Source organism: Scyliorhinus canicula, chromosome 27 (assembly GCF_902713615.1).
Source record: "Scyliorhinus canicula chromosome 27, sScyCan1.1, whole genome shotgun sequence".
Taxonomy (NCBI): Eukaryota; Metazoa; Chordata; class Chondrichthyes; order Carcharhiniformes; family Scyliorhinidae; genus Scyliorhinus; species Scyliorhinus canicula.
The window spans coordinates 18,981,873-18,999,649 of NC_052172.1; the positions used below are offsets into that span (position 1 = coordinate 18,981,873).

General features: G+C 51.3%; 1 protein-coding gene across 4 annotated transcripts in view; it reads left to right on the forward strand.

Annotated features, from left to right (window-relative positions):
- The window catches only part of numbl (NUMB like endocytic adaptor protein), a 138,312-nt gene extending 121,302 nt beyond the window's left edge, over nt 1-17,010 (forward strand). For all 4 annotated transcript variants that reach the window (XM_038785901.1, XM_038785902.1, XM_038785904.1 and 1 more), the window contains 6 exons: nt 2,532-2,606; nt 7,653-7,793; nt 8,538-8,742; nt 9,968-10,261; nt 12,817-12,984; nt 14,113-17,010. In XM_038785901.1, the coding sequence (XP_038641829.1) occupies nt 2,532-2,606; nt 7,653-7,793; nt 8,538-8,742; nt 9,968-10,261; nt 12,817-12,984; nt 14,113-14,840 (1,611 nt within the window). In that variant the 3' untranslated portion in view covers nt 14,841-17,010. The remainder of the gene's footprint in view (nt 1-2,531; nt 2,607-7,652; nt 7,794-8,537; nt 8,743-9,967; nt 10,262-12,816; nt 12,985-14,112) is intronic.
- The last annotated feature ends 767 nt before the right edge of the window (nt 17,011-17,777 follow it).

Consider the following 17,777-nt stretch of genomic DNA (forward strand, 5'->3'; position numbering starts at 1 on the left):
TTAGGTGGATTGGCCGTGCCAAATTGCCCCTTAGTGTCCAAAAAAGGTTGATTGGGTTTACCGGGTTAAGGGGATGGGGTGGAGGAGATGTGCGGTTGAGTGGGGTGCTCGTTCCAAGGGCCGGTGCAGACTCAATGGGCCGAATGGCCTCCTGCTCTGTAAATTCTATGATTCTATGAGTTTGGCTTCTTTGGTAACATTCGCTGCCTGACACCCAGGTGGGTGTCCCTGTTACAGCTACACTGGACACTGGGGTGAATCTCAGTTGGCCACACTGGCTGCAGGGTTCTCGGGTGGGTACTGAGGCCAACTATTCATGAACATCCACCTTCAATAACCGCATTGCACACGAACAGGAGAAATACTAACTGGAGAGCAGGAGTAATCGACAGCCGCCGTTATTCCTGTGTCTTTAATGTCGAATAAACTTTGCCAGGTGTTTGAACCTCGCTGGCCCATGTTGGCAAACTCCCTGCAGGAGCCCCTCTCCAATCCGGTCAGGCCATTCGCTACGTTTCCAGGTAACCCACACGGGCCGTACGATTGGCTTCGGTGTGGCTCAGCTTTGATGTCACAACAGGGCCAAAGCGAGCTGGTGTGTTGTGAATGATTGCAGCGTGCCTGTCACTTTGATAGGATGGCCTCCAATCAGTGTGGATACATTGCTGCATCGTCTCCATCACCAGAACAACCATACACCACAAACCTTTGCAATTCACAGACTGGATAATGCTCCTGCAGGGGTCTGATATTCACTGACTCTTGGGAGCAAACATGCATTTTGTGGCTCCCCATTGGCTCTTCCTTGTACCATTCTGAATTCAGTAAGATGTCTTACAACACCAGGTTAACATCAACAGGTTTGTTTGGAATCACTAGCTTTCGGAGCGCAGCTCCTTCATCTTCCACTCACCTGAGGAAGGAGCTGTGCTCCGAAAGCTAGTGATTCCAAACAAACCCTGTTGGACTTTAACCTGGTGTTGTAAGACTAATTACTGTGCCCACCCCAGTCCAATGCCGGCACCTCCACATCATGGCATCCTGACTTTCCATTGGCTCCTTCCCTGTCCCATTCTGACTTCCTATTGGCTACTTCCCTGTACCATCCTGACTTCCCATTGGCTCCTTTCCTGTTCACTCCTGGCTGCCCATTGGCTCCTTCCCTGCTCTCTTCTTGATTCCCATTGGCTCCTTCCCTGCACTCTTCTCGATTCCCATTGGCTCCTTCCCTGCACCCTTCTTGATTCCTATTGGCTCCTTCCCTGCACCCTTCTCGATTCCCATTGGCTCCTTCCCTACACCCTTCTCGATTCCCATTGGCTCCTTCCCTGCACCCTTCTCGATTCCCATTGGCTCCTTCCCTGCACCCTTCTTGATTCCCATTGGCTCCTTCCCTGCACCCTTCTCGATTCCCATTGGCTCCTTCCCTGTCCCATTCTGACTTCCTATTGGCTACGTCCCTGTACCATCCTGACTTCCCATTGGCTACTTCCCTGTACCATCCTGACTTCCCATTGGCTCCTTCCCTGCTCTCTTCTTGATTCCCATTGGCTCCTTCCCTGCACCCTTCTTGATTCCTATTGGCTCCTTCCCTGCACTCTTCTCGATTCCCATTGGCTCCTTCCCTGCACCCTTCTCGATTCCCATTGGCTCCTTCCCTGCACTCTTCTCGATTCCCATTGGCTCCTTCCCTGCACCCTTCTTGATTCCTATTGGCTCCTTCCCTGCACCCTTCTCGATTCCCATTGGCTCCTTCCCTGCACCCTTCTCGATTCCCATTGGCTCCTTCCCTGCACCCTTCTCGATTCCCATTGGCTCCTTCCCTGCACCCTTCTCGATTCCCGTTGGCTCCTTCCCTGCACCCTCCTCGATTCCCATTGGCTCCTTCCCTGCACCCTTCTCGATTCCCGTTGGCTTCTTCCCTGCACCCTTCTCGATTCCCATTGGCTCCTTCCCTGCACCCTTCTCGATTCCCATTGGCTCTTTCACAGGCTAACTCTTCTCTGGATCTAACGTGTTGCTCAGTTGCAGCGTTGATACAGAACTTCCAGAGAAGAGAGCAGCTTGTGAGAGAGACAGTAACTAGGGGCCATCGCTAAAAGATAGTCTCACACAAATCCAATAGGAATGGGAGAAACGTCTTTTCCCAGAGAATGTGGAAACCGCTTCCACAGTCGAATAGCATAGATGTATTTAGTGGGACGTTAGATAAACACACGAGGGAGGAAGAAATAGGAGGATCTGTTGATGGGGCGAGATAAGTATGGGTGGGAGGAGATTTGTGTGGAGCATTAATACTGCCATTAACCTCCCCGTGTCTGCGTGGGTTTCGCCCCCACAACCCAAAAGATGTGCAGGGTAGGTGGATTGGCCACACTAAATTGCCCTTTAATTGGAAAAAATTAATTGGGTACTCTAAATTTATTTAAATTTTTTTTAAAAAATACTGCCATTAACCAGATGGGCCGAATGGCCTGTACATACTTTAATTCTCTGCAACCAAGTGAAGATTTGTCTCTTATATGTTACAGACTGGGAAAAAGTCAGTGAAAGCCATTCTGTGGGTGTCTGCCGATGGATTGAGAGTGGTGGACGATAAAACTAAGGTGAGTTTACTCCCGAGTCCTTGGACAAAGCTTCTTATTTCTTCATCAAAGGAAGACTGGACACTTTGGCCGGGGGGGGGGGGGGGGGCAGCTTGTCTTCGAGCCCAAAGCTCTGAAGAAGAATCACACGGACTCGAAACGTTAACTCTGCTTTTTCTCTCCCTCCGATGCTGCCAGACCCGCTGAGATTTTCCAGCATTATCTGTTTTTATTTCCCATTTCCGGCATCTGCAGTATTTAACTTCTGCATTGTCTTCTGCCGAGGGTTTATGAGGGATCGGTTGCTTAGCAACGTGTTTGCCTGCTCTTAATGCGGATGCTCCTCCGACTGATTCATTGATGTCAAAGCAGAAACTGACTTCAATTGGAAGAAGTGCAGTTGCTATTTCACTGCCGATAATTGCTGGTGTGTCTCTGGCCATTGTCAGTGGTTTATTACAGTGTTTGACGGAGGAGGCCTATTACCTCGGTGGGCAGAACTCTTGCGCCTGACTCAGAATGTCGTGGGTTCAAGTTCTCTTCGAGTTTCCAGCACAAAATCAAAGCTGACACTCGCAGAGGGGGCGGCACGGCGGCGCAGTGGTTAGCACGGCTGCCTCACGGCACCGAGGCCCCGGGTCACCGTGGAGTTTGCACATTCTCCCCGTGTCTGCGTGGGTCTCACCCCCACAACCCAAAGCCATCCGAGACGCCAAGAGGGAATATCAAACCAAGCTAGAGTCACAGGCAGACTCTCGGCAGTTGTGGCAAGGACTAAACAACATAACGGGCTACAAAGCGAAGCCGAGCAGTATCTCTGGCAGCAGCGCACCCCTCCCCGATGAACTCAATGCATCCTATGCTCGGTTCGAGCAGGTAACCAACAATCCACTGTCGAGTGCCCCAGCAACCCATAACTCACCCATACCCACCATCACAGCTTCCGCCTGTCAGCAGCAATGGGGCCGAGGTGGAGATGGTTAGTGTTGTGTTCTGCTGCTTCGGATAACACAGGCTGCTACTTGATGCAGTTGTAACGAAAGGATGCTCCAGACTCTGAAATGAGTTCAACGTGTTTATTGAACTATTAACACAGTTCTCAAATGTGTTTGAATCTCTGCTAATCTAACTGTAGTAACTCAGTCTAACTGTACCAGCTTGCTCGAAGCCACATGCTGGGGTGTGATGCTGCTGATCAACCCTGTCTAACTCTCTAAATGTCTGTCTGTGGAAAGAGGCAGGGTGTGAGTGCCTCATCCCTTTTATAGTGTTTATGTCATGCCCCCTTGTGGTGATGCCACCTCTTGAGTGTCCTGACTGCCCATTGGTTGTGTCCTATTCTGAGTGTTCATTGGTTGCATGTTTGCATATCATGACAGTTAGCAGTTTCAGATTCCTAGGGGTGCACATCTCCAAAAATCTGTCCTGGTCCAGCCACGTCGACGCTACCACCAAGAAAGCACAACAGCGCCTATATTTCCTCAGGAAACTAAGGAAATTCGGCATGTCCACATTAACCCTTACCAACTTTTACAGATGCACTATAGAAAGCATCCTATCTGGCTGCATCACAGCCTGGTATGGCAACTGCTCAGCCCAGGACTGCAAGAAACTTCAGAGAGTCGTGAATACCGCCCAGTCCATCACACGAACCTGCCTCCCATCCATTGACTCCATCTACACCTCCCGCTGCCGGGGGAAAGCAGGCAGCATAATCAAGGATCCCTCCCACCCGGCTTACTCACTCTTCCAACTTCTTCCATCGGGCAGGACATACAGAAGTCTGAGAACACGCACGAACTGACTCAAAAACAGCTTCTTCCCCACTGTCACCAGACTCCTAATGACCCTCTTATGGACTGACCTCATTAACACTTCACCCTGTATGCTTCATCCGATGCCAGTGCTTCTGTAGTTACATTGTATACCTTGTGTTGCCCTATTATGTATTTTCTTTTATTCCCTTTTCTTCCCATGTACTTAATGATCTGTTGAGCTGCTCGCAGAAAAATACTTAAAAAAAACATTTAGAATACCCAATTCATTTTTTCCAATTAAGGACAATTTATCATGGCCAATCCACCTACCCAGCACATCTTTGGGTTGTGGGGGCGAATCCCACGCAGATACGGGGAGAATGTGCAAACTCCACACGGACAGTGACCCAGGGCCAGGATTCGAACCTGGGACCTCGGCGCCATGAGGCAGCAGTGCTAATCCACTGTGCCACTGTGCTGCCCTAGAAAAATACTTTTCACTGTACCTCGGTACACGTGACAATAAACAAATCCAACCCAATCCAAAGATGTGCAGGGTAGGTGGATTGGCCACACTAAATTGCTCCTTAATTGGGGAAAAAAATTGGGTATTCTAAGTTTATAATAAATAAAAAAATAGACGTATGGACAGAAGTAGGCCACTCGGCCCATCGAGTCTGCTCCATTCAATGAGACCGTGACTGATCTGATGTGATAATCCTCAATTACACTTTCCCGTGTTATCCCCATAACCCTCGATTCCCTCACTGATTAACAATCTGTCTCAGCCTTGAACACACTTAATGACCCGGCCTCTACAGCTCTCTGCGGTAAAGAATTCTACAGATTCACTCCCCTCTGAGAGAAGAAATTCCTCCTCATCTCTGTCTGAAATGGGTGACCCCTCACTCTGAGATTCTGCCCTCTGGCCCCAGACTCTCCCACAGGGGGAAACAACCTTTCAGCATCGACCCCGTCAAACCCCCTGAGAATCCGATATGTCTCAATAAGGTCGCCTCTCATTCTTCTCAATCTACTCCTCATGAGAAAGTCCCTCCATACCCGGGATCAACCGAGTGAACCTTCTCTGGACAGCCCCCAATGTATCTTTCCTTAGAGAAGGGGACCAAAACTGTTCACAGTATTCCAGATGTGGCCTAACGAGTGTCTTGTCTGGTTTTAGGAAGACTTTCCTATTTTTATACCCCGTTCCCTTTGAAATAAAGGCCAACGTTCCATTTGGCTTCCCTATTACCTCCTGAAATTCCAAGCTGGCTTTTTTGTGGATTTAAGCACCAGGATCCGCAAATCCCTCCGTCCTGCCATTTTCTACAGTCTACCTCCATTTAAATAATACTCAGCTTCTTTATTTTTCCTACCAAGGTGCACAATGTCACATTTTCCTACATTAGATTCCACCTGCCAAGTTTTTGCCCACTCACCCAACCTGTCGATTGACCCTCGGTCAATCCCTCGGTCGACCCTTAGTGCGATCCTCACCATTTGCCTCCCCGCCTATTTTGGTATCATCCGCAAACTTGGCACTACTGCATTCACTTCCCTCGTCCAGGTCATTGACATCTATTGTAAATAATTCCTCCATTGCAACGGTGAACGCACTTCAGAATGTAATTCAGCAGCTGCAATGCACTTTGGGTTCTGTGGTTGTGCGAGGCGCTATATAAATGCAAGATTTGTTTCTTCCAGTTGACATTTGATCCTGGCCCCATTTTGATTTTTCTTCCTTAGTCAATTTAGCCCCTTCCTTTGCCTTCCTGCAACGTGTGCTCCCTCTCAGAAAGGCTCCCGTTTCCAAGTGATTCGCAAAAGCTGATCAATTTGTTCTTTCTTCTGAAAAAAATAAAGGCTTGTTGGACCCTCGTAAACCAAATAAATAGAATTTTGGAGAAAATCTGCTCTTCCAGGAACAGCACAGCCATTGGCTTCACCGCAACTTGTTAAAACATTGCAATTTGAAAATAAATAAAACTAAACTCGAGTTTCTTAGAATGGCAGGAGACTGCAGAAAGGCAGAAAAAAAAAATGCTGAAACTGGGACTTTCCTTTGTCTGTTTGTGGGAACAAAGTCTTCAAAAGACCGATTGAGGGCTTTTTGACCAGCGTTCCCGAGTTAAAATAATCAGCCAATTACGAAGGTTTCTATTGAAAAACGTCGGTAAAAGCTCAATTCATTGTCCAGCTGTGCGGCTGGGAAATATTTGCCAACCCACCCACCTCCAAATTCTTTTCAACACTTACTGGAAGCGCATTGAACTGTGTGGGGAAGTCATGGCGGTGTGTGAGTGTGAGCGTGTGTGTGTGTCTGTGTGTGTGTGTGTGGGGGGGGGGGGGGGGTCAATACTGACGGACCGATAATTCCAGCACCCGGTTAAGATCTGCAACCAACTGCGAGTTGACTCACTTGAGATTTTATCAACAACTTTGTAAAGAATCGCAGAATGGTTACAGCACGGAAGGAGGCCATTTGACCCATTGTCTCCGTGCTGGCCCTCTGAGGGAACCGTTCGGACAGTTTCTCCCTCTCCAGCCCCCTTGTGATTTTGAACACCTCGATTGAATCGCCGCTCGGGGCCGGCACGGTGGTGCAGTGGGTTAGCCCTGCAGCCTCACGGCGCCGAGGTCCCGGGTTCGATCCCGGCTCTGGGTCACTGTCCGTGTGGAGTTTGCACATTCTCCCCGTGTTTGCGTGGGTTTCGCCCCCACAACCCAAAAGGGCAGCAGGGTAGCATGGTGGTTAGCATAAATGCTTCACAGCTCCAGGGTCCCAGGTTCGATTGCCGGCTGGGTCACTGTCTGTGTGGAGTCTGCACGTCCTCCCCCTGTGTGCGTGGGTTTCCTCCGGGTGCTCCGGTTTCCTCCCACAGTCCAAAGATGTGCGGGTTAGGTGGATTGGCCATGATAAATTGCCCGTAGTGTCCTAAAAAGTAAGGTTAAGGGGGGGGTTGTTGGGTTACGGGTATAGGGTGGATACGTGGGTTTGAGTAGGGTGATCATGGCTCGGCACACCATTGAGGGCCGAAGGGCCTGTTCTGTGCTGTACTGTTCTATGTTCTATGTTCTATGTGCAGGGTGGGTGGATTGGCCACGCTAAATTGCCCCTTAATTGGAAGAAAAAGAATTGGGTACACTAAAATTTATATTAAAAAAACTTTCTCTTCAAGGGCAACAGCCCCAATCCTTCCACCCAATTGAAGTTCTTCATCACTGAGACCATTCCCGGGAATCTTTTCTCCGAAGCCTCCACATTCTTCTTTAACTGGTCTCCTCAATGCATCTCTCCATCCCTCAGGACCTCATTGTGGATCAGACCATCGAGAAGGTTTCATTCTGTGCTCCCGATCGCAACTACGACAAAGCGTTTTCCTACATTTGCCGCGATGGCACCACGAGGCGATGGATCTGCCATTGCTTCATGGCGCTGAAAGACTCGGTAAGGATGTCGCCGGAAAGTTAAACTCTCCCTTGTGTTCAAATTCTTCTGACCCTGCCCTCCTCCCTTTCTCTCTCTCTCTAACCTCCTCCAACCCTACCACCCTCCGAGATCTCTGCAGTCCCCCCCTTCTCGGACATCCCCGGGTTTAATCGCTCCGTCACCGGAGGCCGAGCCTTCAACTCCCCGGCCCCTAAGCTCTGTAAATCTCTCCAGAGATGGCGGGGTGGCGCAGTGGGTTAGCTGCCTCACGGCGCCAAGGTCCCAGGTTCTTGGTCCAAGGCACCGAGGTCCCAGGTTCGATCGCGGCTCTGGGTCACTGTCCGTGTACAGTTTGCACATTCTCCCCGTGTCCGCGTGGGTTTCGCCCCCACAGCCCAAAGATGTGCAGGGTAGGTGGATTGGCCACGTTAAATTGCCCCTTAATTGGAAAAAATTAATTGGGTACTCTAAATTTATAAAAACGGGAAAATAAAATATTGGAGGTGGGTGTGGGGCTGTTTTGGGGCAATTTTGACTGTCCATCAGGTAACTTGCTTTCCAATTGGCTGTGGGACTTGGGTGACCAATGGCGGGGGTGGGGAGATGGGAGGTCAGGTGACGGGACCTCCTGGATTATGTCCAATCATGTCTGATGCCCCTTTTTTTTCTGTCAGAGGCCCCTCCACTGCCAGCACCCCCCCCCCCTCCCGCTCACCTCAACCTGAACCTGTCTAATGACTGCCCTGTGCCGCCGTGTTACAGGGGGAGCGCTTGAGCCACGCCGTCGGTTGCGCGTTTGCGGCCTGCCTGGAGAGGAAACAGAAACGGGAGAAGGAGTGCGGGGTGACGGCTTCCTTCGACGCCAGCAGAACGAGCTTCACGCGGGAGGGCTCCTTCCGGCTCACCACAGCCTCCCAGCAAGCGGAGAGGGAGGAGACAATGAAGCAACTGCAGGACAGGAAGAAAGGTGAGGGTGGGGGGGGGGGGGGGAGGGGGGGGGGGGGGGGGGGGAGCCAACGCGGGAGATGCTGTTGCCTCAGCCTGGCACCTCTCGATGACTCAGACAAACATTGTGTAAATGCCTGGCCACCACCACAGGGTTCGGTCCGTCCAGCTGAGCAGGACCATGACCACCTGGCCCAAGATAATAGTCAACCACAAAACCATTGGTTAACTAGTGATTACCCCACCTCGGTGATTATTGGCGGTGGGCCCTTCCTTACAAGGCCTAGTCGTGGTTTGATGTTACTCAGTCACTTAAAGCACCAGGAACTGGAGGAGGCCATTCGGCCCCTCGAGTTTGGCCTGATCTTCCACGTGAGTCCGCATTTCTGTCCTACCTCCACGTGGCAAAACTCCCATCAGCCTCCGCCTTGGCTATAATCAACAGCCCTCAGAGGCCACAGTCCCACACGCACCCCAGATTGGGTACGAATGACAGATTCCCGTCCCCAAAGGACGTTGGTGAACCATTTTGGATTTTGACATTCTCGAAGTGTCATTTCAGGTGGGTTTGGCTGGGAGTTTCTCCCCGGCTCTGTCAGCGAGTTCCCCACCGGGATCTAACCACACTTAGCCGCTTCTTTCAGGGCCCCCATCCTTCAACTACCCCCCACCCCCACAGCCTTCATAACCCCACCCTTCATACCCCCTCATCTCTCCTCCCATTGGCATGGCCCTCCTCAGGCCCTGACCCTTGGCAGTGTCCATGCAAGCAATGTGGCAGTGCCCAGAGGCCAGGGTGCCACCATGCCCTTTCCCTACCACCCAGGGGTATCCCACGGCCTGGAAAACCCCCCAAGTTAGTGTGGAGCAGCCCAAGTTAGTGTGGAGCAGCACTAAGGGACAACCGGCTGGGGTGTCTCCGGGGAGGCTGATAGACGCCGGGAGCCGATTTGACCCGGCCTCAGAACGGGCATGTGGGTTCTTCTGGTTAGACCTGGCGCGGTGTAACGGCCATCGGGAATCCTGGGCGAAGCTGTTCCCGGGAATTACCGGCCACGTCGCGTCCAATTCCAGCGGGATCCATCGGGTACATCGCGCCATTGACCTCCCCTTTTCGAGATCACCAGTAATCTCCAGACACAACTATCGCCGGATCCCGTGCGGTGTAACGGGAGGTTGAGGGGAGGGACCAGGGCGACGGGCCGAATGGACTTTTCCTCTTACTAATGTCTGGTTTTCATGCACAGCTGAGGCAATGGCGATGGGAAGCCCCGCGGCGATGTCGGGCCCCCCTCCGCCCACCAGCAGCTCCCCCCCACAAGGGGCCGACTCGCCGGTGGACAAGAATGACCCAAACTACCAGCACGCCATCCCGCGGAGGCACGCGCCCCTGGAGCAGCTGGTGAGGCAGGGCTCGTTCCGGGGCTTCCCGGCCCTCAGTCAGAAGAACTCGCCCTTCAAGCGGCAGCTCTCTCTCCGGCTCAACGAGCTGCCGTCCACCCTGCAGAGGAAAACGTCCGACTTTCAGGTCAAAAGTCCAGGTGAGTCGCCCCTCATCCCCTCGCCTCCAATTGCCCCGCTCACTCACAGGCCGGAGGCTCACCTCACCAGCATCTGCCCGTCCTCCTCAGTTGAGTGTCTGGCTCGGGGCCATTTCAGAGAGGGGCAGTTAAGAGTCAACTATGTTGCTGTGGGGTCTGGAGTCACGTGTAGGCTGGGACCGGGTAAGGGCGGCAGATTCCCTTCCCTAAAGGGGACATGACCCACTATTACAGAGGTGACCGTTTTCACAGAATCATAGAATTTACAGTGAAGGAGGCGGCCATTCGCCCATCGAGTCTGTACTGCCCCCTGGAAAGAACACCATACTTTCTTTTTACACATTTAGTGTACCCAATTCAATTTTTTCCAATTAAGGGGCAATTTAGCCTGGCCAATCCCCCTATCCTGCACATCTTTGGGTGGTGGGGGTGAAACCTACGCAGACGCGGGGAGAATGTGCAAACTCCACACGGACAGTGACCCAGAGCCGGGATCGAACCTGGGACCTCGGCGCCGTGAGGCAGCAGTGCTAACCCACTGCGCCACCATGCTGCCCCTCATTCCAAATTTATTTAATTAACTGATTTTAATTCCCCCACCACCCCCCAGTTGCCGTGGGGAGGTTTTGAACCCACCGTTCTGGATTATTAGACCGAGCTCCGGGATTACTGTTTCAGTGACCTAACAAATGTCCGACTTTACTGACGAATTTTAGAGAGGAAAAAAATTGCATTTATAGAGCACCTTTCCATAACCTCAGGAAATCCTGAAGACCTTTGCAACTAGTGAAGTACTTTTTTAATTTAAATTTTTTTTTAAAGTACCCAATTATTTTTTCTCCAATTAAGGGGCAATTTAGCGTGGCCAATCCACCTACTCTGCACATCTTTGGGTTGTGGGGGTGAGACCCACGCAGACACGGGGAGAATGTGCAAAGTCCGCACGGACAGTGACCCAGAGCCGGGATCGAACCTGGGACCTCGGCGCCGTGAGGCAGCTGTGCTAGCCACTGCGCCACCACGCGCCCCTCCAATGAAATATTTCTGAAGCCTGGTCACTGCTGTAATGTAGGAAACGTGGCCGTCAATTTGTGCACAGCAAGATCCCGCAGATAGCCAGGTGACGACGATTGGACAGGTTGATCTATTTTACTGATGTAGATTGAGTGATCAGTGTTGCCCAGGATGTGGAATGTTTTTTCTGCACATCCGCAAAATATTTTAGTGGAATCTTTAATATTCACCTGAGATAGGGCCTCAGTTTAGCATCTCGTCTGAAAACACTGCAGCACCCTCCTCAGTAACTGCGCTGGGGGGACTGTCAGCCGAGGTTCTGTTCCCAAGTGGGACTTGAACCCACGACTTTCTGACTCTCGAGAATGCATTTCATGTAGGGTAGGTTCCAGCTCTGGTCCACTGGGTAACACAGTTGTCTTTGACTCAAGGTTATGGGATCAAGGCCACTCCAGAGACTTGAGCACCTAGGCTAGTCCCATCATCAGTACTGAGGGAGTGCTGCATTGTCAGAGGCACCATCTATCTGATAGACGCGTAACTGAAGCTCAATTTGCTCTTTGCCTGAATTCAGAGAATCAGGATTCGGGTGGATTCAGGGAAGATTGGAACTTTTGCCTGCCTTTCATGATCCCCACCAAAAATCATGCGTGGTTCAGCTTAATCTGTGGAAGTTCTTCGATCTGATCTTATATTTGGAGACGGCTGGGCACACGCGACTCTGAGTTGGGTTGAAGTCTAGATTGTTTCTAGATTGTATCTGGATTGTTTCTAGATTGTATCTGGGTTGTTTCTAGATTGTATCTGGAAATTTTTCTGGATTGTATCTCGGTTGTTTCTGGATTGTATCTCGATTGTTTCTGGATTGTTTCTGGAATGTTTCTAGATTGTATCTGGATTGTTTCTAGATTGTACCTGGATTGTTTCTAGATTGTATCTGGAATGTTTCTGGATTGTATCTGGAATGTTTCTGGATTGTATCTCGATTGTTTCTGGATTGTTTCTGGAATGTTTCTAGATTGTATCTCGATTGTTTCTGGATTGTATCTCGATTCTTTCTGGATTGTTTCTGGAATGTTTCTAGATTGTATCTCGATTGTTTCTAGATTGTACCTGGATTGTTTGTAGATTGTTTCTGGATTGTTTCTAGATTGTATCTGGATTGTTTCTGGAATGTTTCTAGATTGTATCTGGATTGTTTCTAGATTGTATCTGGATTGTTTCTGGAATGTTTCTAGATTGTATCTGGATTGTTTATAGATTGTACCTGGATTGTTTATAGATTGTACCTGGATTGTTTCTAGATTGTACCTGGATTGTTTCTAGATTGTACCTGGATTGTTTCTAGATTGTTTCTGGATTGTTTCTAGATTGTATCTGGATTGTTTCTAGATTGTTTCTGGATTGTTTCTAGATTGTACCTGGATTGTTTCTAGATTGTACCTGGATTGTTTCTAGATTGTACCTGGATAGTTTCTAGATTGTTTCTAGATTGTATCTGGATTGTTTCTAACTGGTTTTTGGCTTGTTCTCTCCGCCAGTTCCCGAGTTTGACTCGTCACCCACCAATGAGCCAGACAACATCAACATCCTCTGCACCCAGATAGACACAGCTTCGAACAAATCCTCCTCCGACCCATTCTCCTCCACGCTGGCCACCGGCTCGATCACCATGACGGCCCCAACACTACCATCCCATGTACCTCAGGGTAAGGGGTCTTCACTCAGGAGTGCGTTGATGCAGAAAGGAGGGAGTAAGATTGACAGATGGGCAGACTTGATGGGCTGAAAGGCCTATTTCAGCTCCTAGGCCTTGTGCTCGAAGATTAAGTAGATTGCAGGAGATTGGTGTGGAGCGTAAACACCAGTATAGACCAGTTGGGCTGTAAAATACGACATAATTTGCGGATTTGAATGCTGGCCCTTTTGTTGAAGTCAGTCAACATCTGGTGATCAAGGAAATATTTCCTGACTTTGCAGATGTTTGGAATCCTGGTTTGATGTCACTCAGAATGCTCTGCACAGTCCTGGTCTTTACCTTCCAATCTGAATATCGAAGCACTGGGGAAGATGCACTGGGGGAGCGATTAAAACGCGGGGATGTTCAGGAGGCCAATGTTAGAGGAATGTACAGAGACGGGGAGAGGCCAGGGGGCGATTGGAATGAGAATTTTACAATCATGGTGTTGACAGAGGGGTGAGGCTGTGTAGATCAGTGAGCACTGGAGGACACGGCTTGGTGGGAATTAGGATGGAGGCAACAGAGTTCAGGCCAAACTTCATGGGAGATGTGGAAGGTAAACGACTGGTCCAGAAACGGTTGCTCTTCCCTGCCTGGACTTACTGTCAAAATTCCCAAGAAACCCCAGCAGAAAATCAGGAGAGAATTGAAGGGAAGGGGGTGGAATCTGGGAGCAGGGGGTGGAATCTGGGAGCAGGGGGTGGAATCTGGGAGCAGGGGGTGGAATCTGGGAGCAGGGGGTGGAATCTGGGAGCAGGGGGTGGAATCTGGGAGCAGGGGGTGGAATCTGGGAGCAGGGGTGGAATCTGGGAGCAGGGGTGGAATCTGGGAGCAGGGGGTGGAATCTGGGAGCAGGGGTGGAATCTGGGAGCAGGGGGTGGAATCTGGGAGCAGGGGGTGGAATCTGGGAGCAGGGGTGGAATCTTGGAGCAGGGGTGGAATCTGGGAGCAGGGGGTGGAATCTGGGAGCAGGGGTGGAATCTGGGAGCAGGGGTGGAATCTGGGAGCAGGGGTGGAATCTCCAGCAGCGTGTTCTGATACTCGAGCTTGCTACATGAGTTGTAACCTTCACTTCATTTCTTTCCCTTTCTGCTAGGAAACGGAGGATGGGGAGATGTTACCACTGCCATAACTACCACCGCCATGGCCAGCTCGGTGTTTCAACCCAGCCACCGACGAACTCCATCCGAGGCGGAACGCTGGCTGCAGGAAGTGGCGAAGGCAGCTCGAGCTCAGCAACAGCCCCTGGCGCCCACCACTATCTCCATGCCGACAGGAATGCCGGCCTACCCGATGGCGTTCGACGCAGCCACTGCCCCAGTCAGCCTGTTTGGGCCTCACCCCATGCAGCCCCCCTTTGTGCCCACCATGGCCACCTACTCCCCCGGCCTGACCAACGGGATGCCCTACCCTGCCCCCAGCGTGCCGGTGGTGGGGATCACGCCCTCGCAGATGGTGGCCAACGCCTTCGGTAGCGCCGCGGGCACCCAGCAGGCCTCGCTCGCCGCCCACCAGGCGGCCGCCAGCAAAGCTGCCTCCTTCCCCCCGGCCTTTGGCCTGGCCTCGTCTCCGGCCCCCGCCACCGGCCACCACCCCAGGCCCATGCGGCAGCTCAACGGGTCAGCGGCCTCCAGCCAATCGGGGGCCGCCATCGGGCAGGGAGCTTGGCCGCCGGATCCCGCGCAGTTGCAGATGGGGCAGGAGGCCGATCAGTTCGAGGCACAGTGGGCCGCACTCGAGTCAAAGTCCCAGCAGCGAATCGGGGCCTTACCGACCAACCCATTTTCCACCGATCTACAGAAAACATTTGAAATCCAGCTTTAAGGAAGCGACAAGATATTTTAAAAAAACAGACTCTTCGGACTGAACATGTAACCACTAAGAAACATTTGTATTTTTCGTTTGAGAAGTGCCATTGGAAGGTGGCGATCAGGACCTTGGTTCGTTCTTTTACCTGATTCAGACTTTGTACTGACATTGGGACGTTAGGTGAAGGCCAAGGTTTGTGGGTCGAGATGGACTCAGACTGAAAAAAGGCCCCAAGTACAGTTTGTCTCGCACGCGAATACCACAAAGAATGGACGCCCTGCATTTAAATGTGAACAGGTCAGGCCTGGGGACCTCCAGACACATCTTCATTAACCCTGACAGCAAATCCCATCCCAAACACGGGTTAGAGCAGTTCACGAGAGAGAATCCAAACACTAAAACGTAAGGAATTTCTCCCTTTACCGTCACCAACCCTCCCCCCTCCGACCCTCTCATTCCAAAAATGAAGATACTCCAAATGCGAGTCTTGAGACATTACAAATTCACAGGGTTAGAGCTTGATTGTCTTATTTGTTTTTAAATATTCCATTCCTCACAAGTATTTTACCCTTTATTTTTTTAAAGATACCAAACTCAACCCCGCGTTGTCGCATTTGAAGTCTGCTTTGCTTACAATGCACCCGGGTCGTGGCGAGCGGAGCCTTTTTTGTTAGGCCGGTGCTTTCCTAAGTCGCAAAGGAACAGGAGGGAAGCAGAGAGAGAGAGGAGACCTTGGGTGGTGTGACTGTCACCGAATCCGTAGGCTTTTGGGCTTCTTTCTTGACGGTTATTGTGTACGAGTTGGCCAGTGTGCGGTTAAGCCGGGCCTGGCCCCGGATTGGCCTTCTTGAAAGAGGGTGCGAGGCAGCCCTCCGGGATTGCGAGGCACTCGAGAACGATCTGGGCAAATTGCAGACCCCACTCCTTCAGGGCTGCACCGTTCAGGCTGGCCAAGGAGCAGGTGGAGATGCAGGGTGGTCAATGACGGCCAAACACAGCAGGGGCCTAATGACGAAGGTAACTACAGCCATGGTGCACAAGCCAAGGATGTGGCACGTCACGTAATCTTTAGACTTAAGATAGGCTAGAAATACTGTATATTCAAAATCTTGTAGTTAAGAGGTATTTTGGTAAAGAATATATTTACTTTTGAAATGATTATCTCACTAAAAACCCGCCCACAAAATAGGAATCGAATGCGCCAGATCTCTCACAAGCTGTACAATTAAACCCCGGACACTGGAGGATGTTCCCCCAAGACTTTACAACATCGATGGGGAGCTATAGGAAGCAATGAGCGGATTGTTTAGAAATTGGTGGGTGCGCTGGCCGCTTTGACAGGCGGCAGGCTCATGATTTCCTGATGTGCTGCTCACTGATAGAAAGTGGACTTTGGAAAGAGCAACCCCCCCCCCCCCCCCCCCCACACCCCCATACGTGCCCAACCCCACGCCCACTTCAAACATCCGAGAATCTCGGGTTTTGACTGTCGGCCTTGAAAAGGTTTTCCTCTACCTCACGGCATTTTTGATCTGGGATAGTTCCGAGCCAGATCTAAAACCATTCAGGCTTCTATTGGTGTTTGTCTCAGATTAGGATCCTCCTTTTAGAGGTAACCTGAGTTGGGATTGGGTTGGACCGAGAGAGAGAAAATGCTTCACAAACAAAAAACATGGCTCCAGCGGTGGGAAATTGCCATCTTTGTACCCGCTGTTTGTTCTTAAACCTGAGGGAGTAGGCCACGCCCCCCATCCCCTGCCCATTCTACCCAAACATGGTGGATGGTGGATGGTGGACCCCATCTTTTTTTAAATAAATTTAGAGTTACCCAATTGATTTTTTCCAATCAACGGGCAATTTAGCGTGGCCAATCCACCTACCCTGCACATCTTTGGGGTGTGGGGGACGAGCCCCGCGCAAACACGGGGAGAATGTGCAAACTCCACACGGACAGTGACCCAGAACGCGGGACCTTGGCGCCGTGAGGCAGCAGTGCTAAGTACCGCGCCGCCGTGCTGCCCCGGTGGACCCCACCTTCGGCCCACTCAGCAAATCTCTCAGCCGCGCTGGCAATGGGTGGCAAACGTGATCCAAACTTGACTCTTCCTTGGCACCCGCAGTCACCGCCCCAGCGCTCCAGTGGGTGGGTCGCTATTAAACCCTCAAACTGAGAGATTGCGTGGGGGGGGGGGGGGGGGGGGGGGGGGGAGAATCGAGTCCCTCCAGGTGGCAGACTGACCGATCGGCCAATTCCGTAAAGAATAATTTACTTCATTCTAGGAAGTCATTCAACAATCCGGGTTTTGGAAAATTCAGTCCCTCGTTCTGTATTGAGTGGGGGGGGGGGGGTCAAATGCTGGATGCCAACACTGCTCTTTACCCCCCCCCCCCCCCCCCCCCCCCCCATGTTCAGGTATGGAGCATCTCTACCCACAATCGCATTGGTGATGATTTAAAGGGGTGCACTAGTTGGCACGCTGGCTGGCGGCTGATTTGTTACAGATTACTTGAAAGATACATGCCAAATGACATACTTATTTTGTTTATAGACAGTTAACCGATTTTATTTCCCCTGTATTGTGCTGAAGGGTTCCCGTCTCAAAATCATTAGCAGGACCCTACCCGAGAGGAGAGCGCAGCCCGCTCTGGTGGAATAGGCTAGGATCGGGCCCAATGGCCTGCCTCACACCGCTATCCATGTCACCCTGCCGGCCTGGGGGTCAGGCCCACAGGGAGTGTGGGCTCAATGCACAAGTCTAGCCCTGGCATTATATTCCCGAGGGTGTGAAATGCCGTTGAACTTCAACCCTGAACCCTAAATTTGCCCCAGGGCCTGGCGGCGGATATACCAATGCAGGTTGAGATGGCCATGGTGTTTAGTGTTCCGGAATTTTCCTTAAAGGGAGTTACCTCCCTTGAGTTTAACACACCATTCCAATAATTGCCCATCTG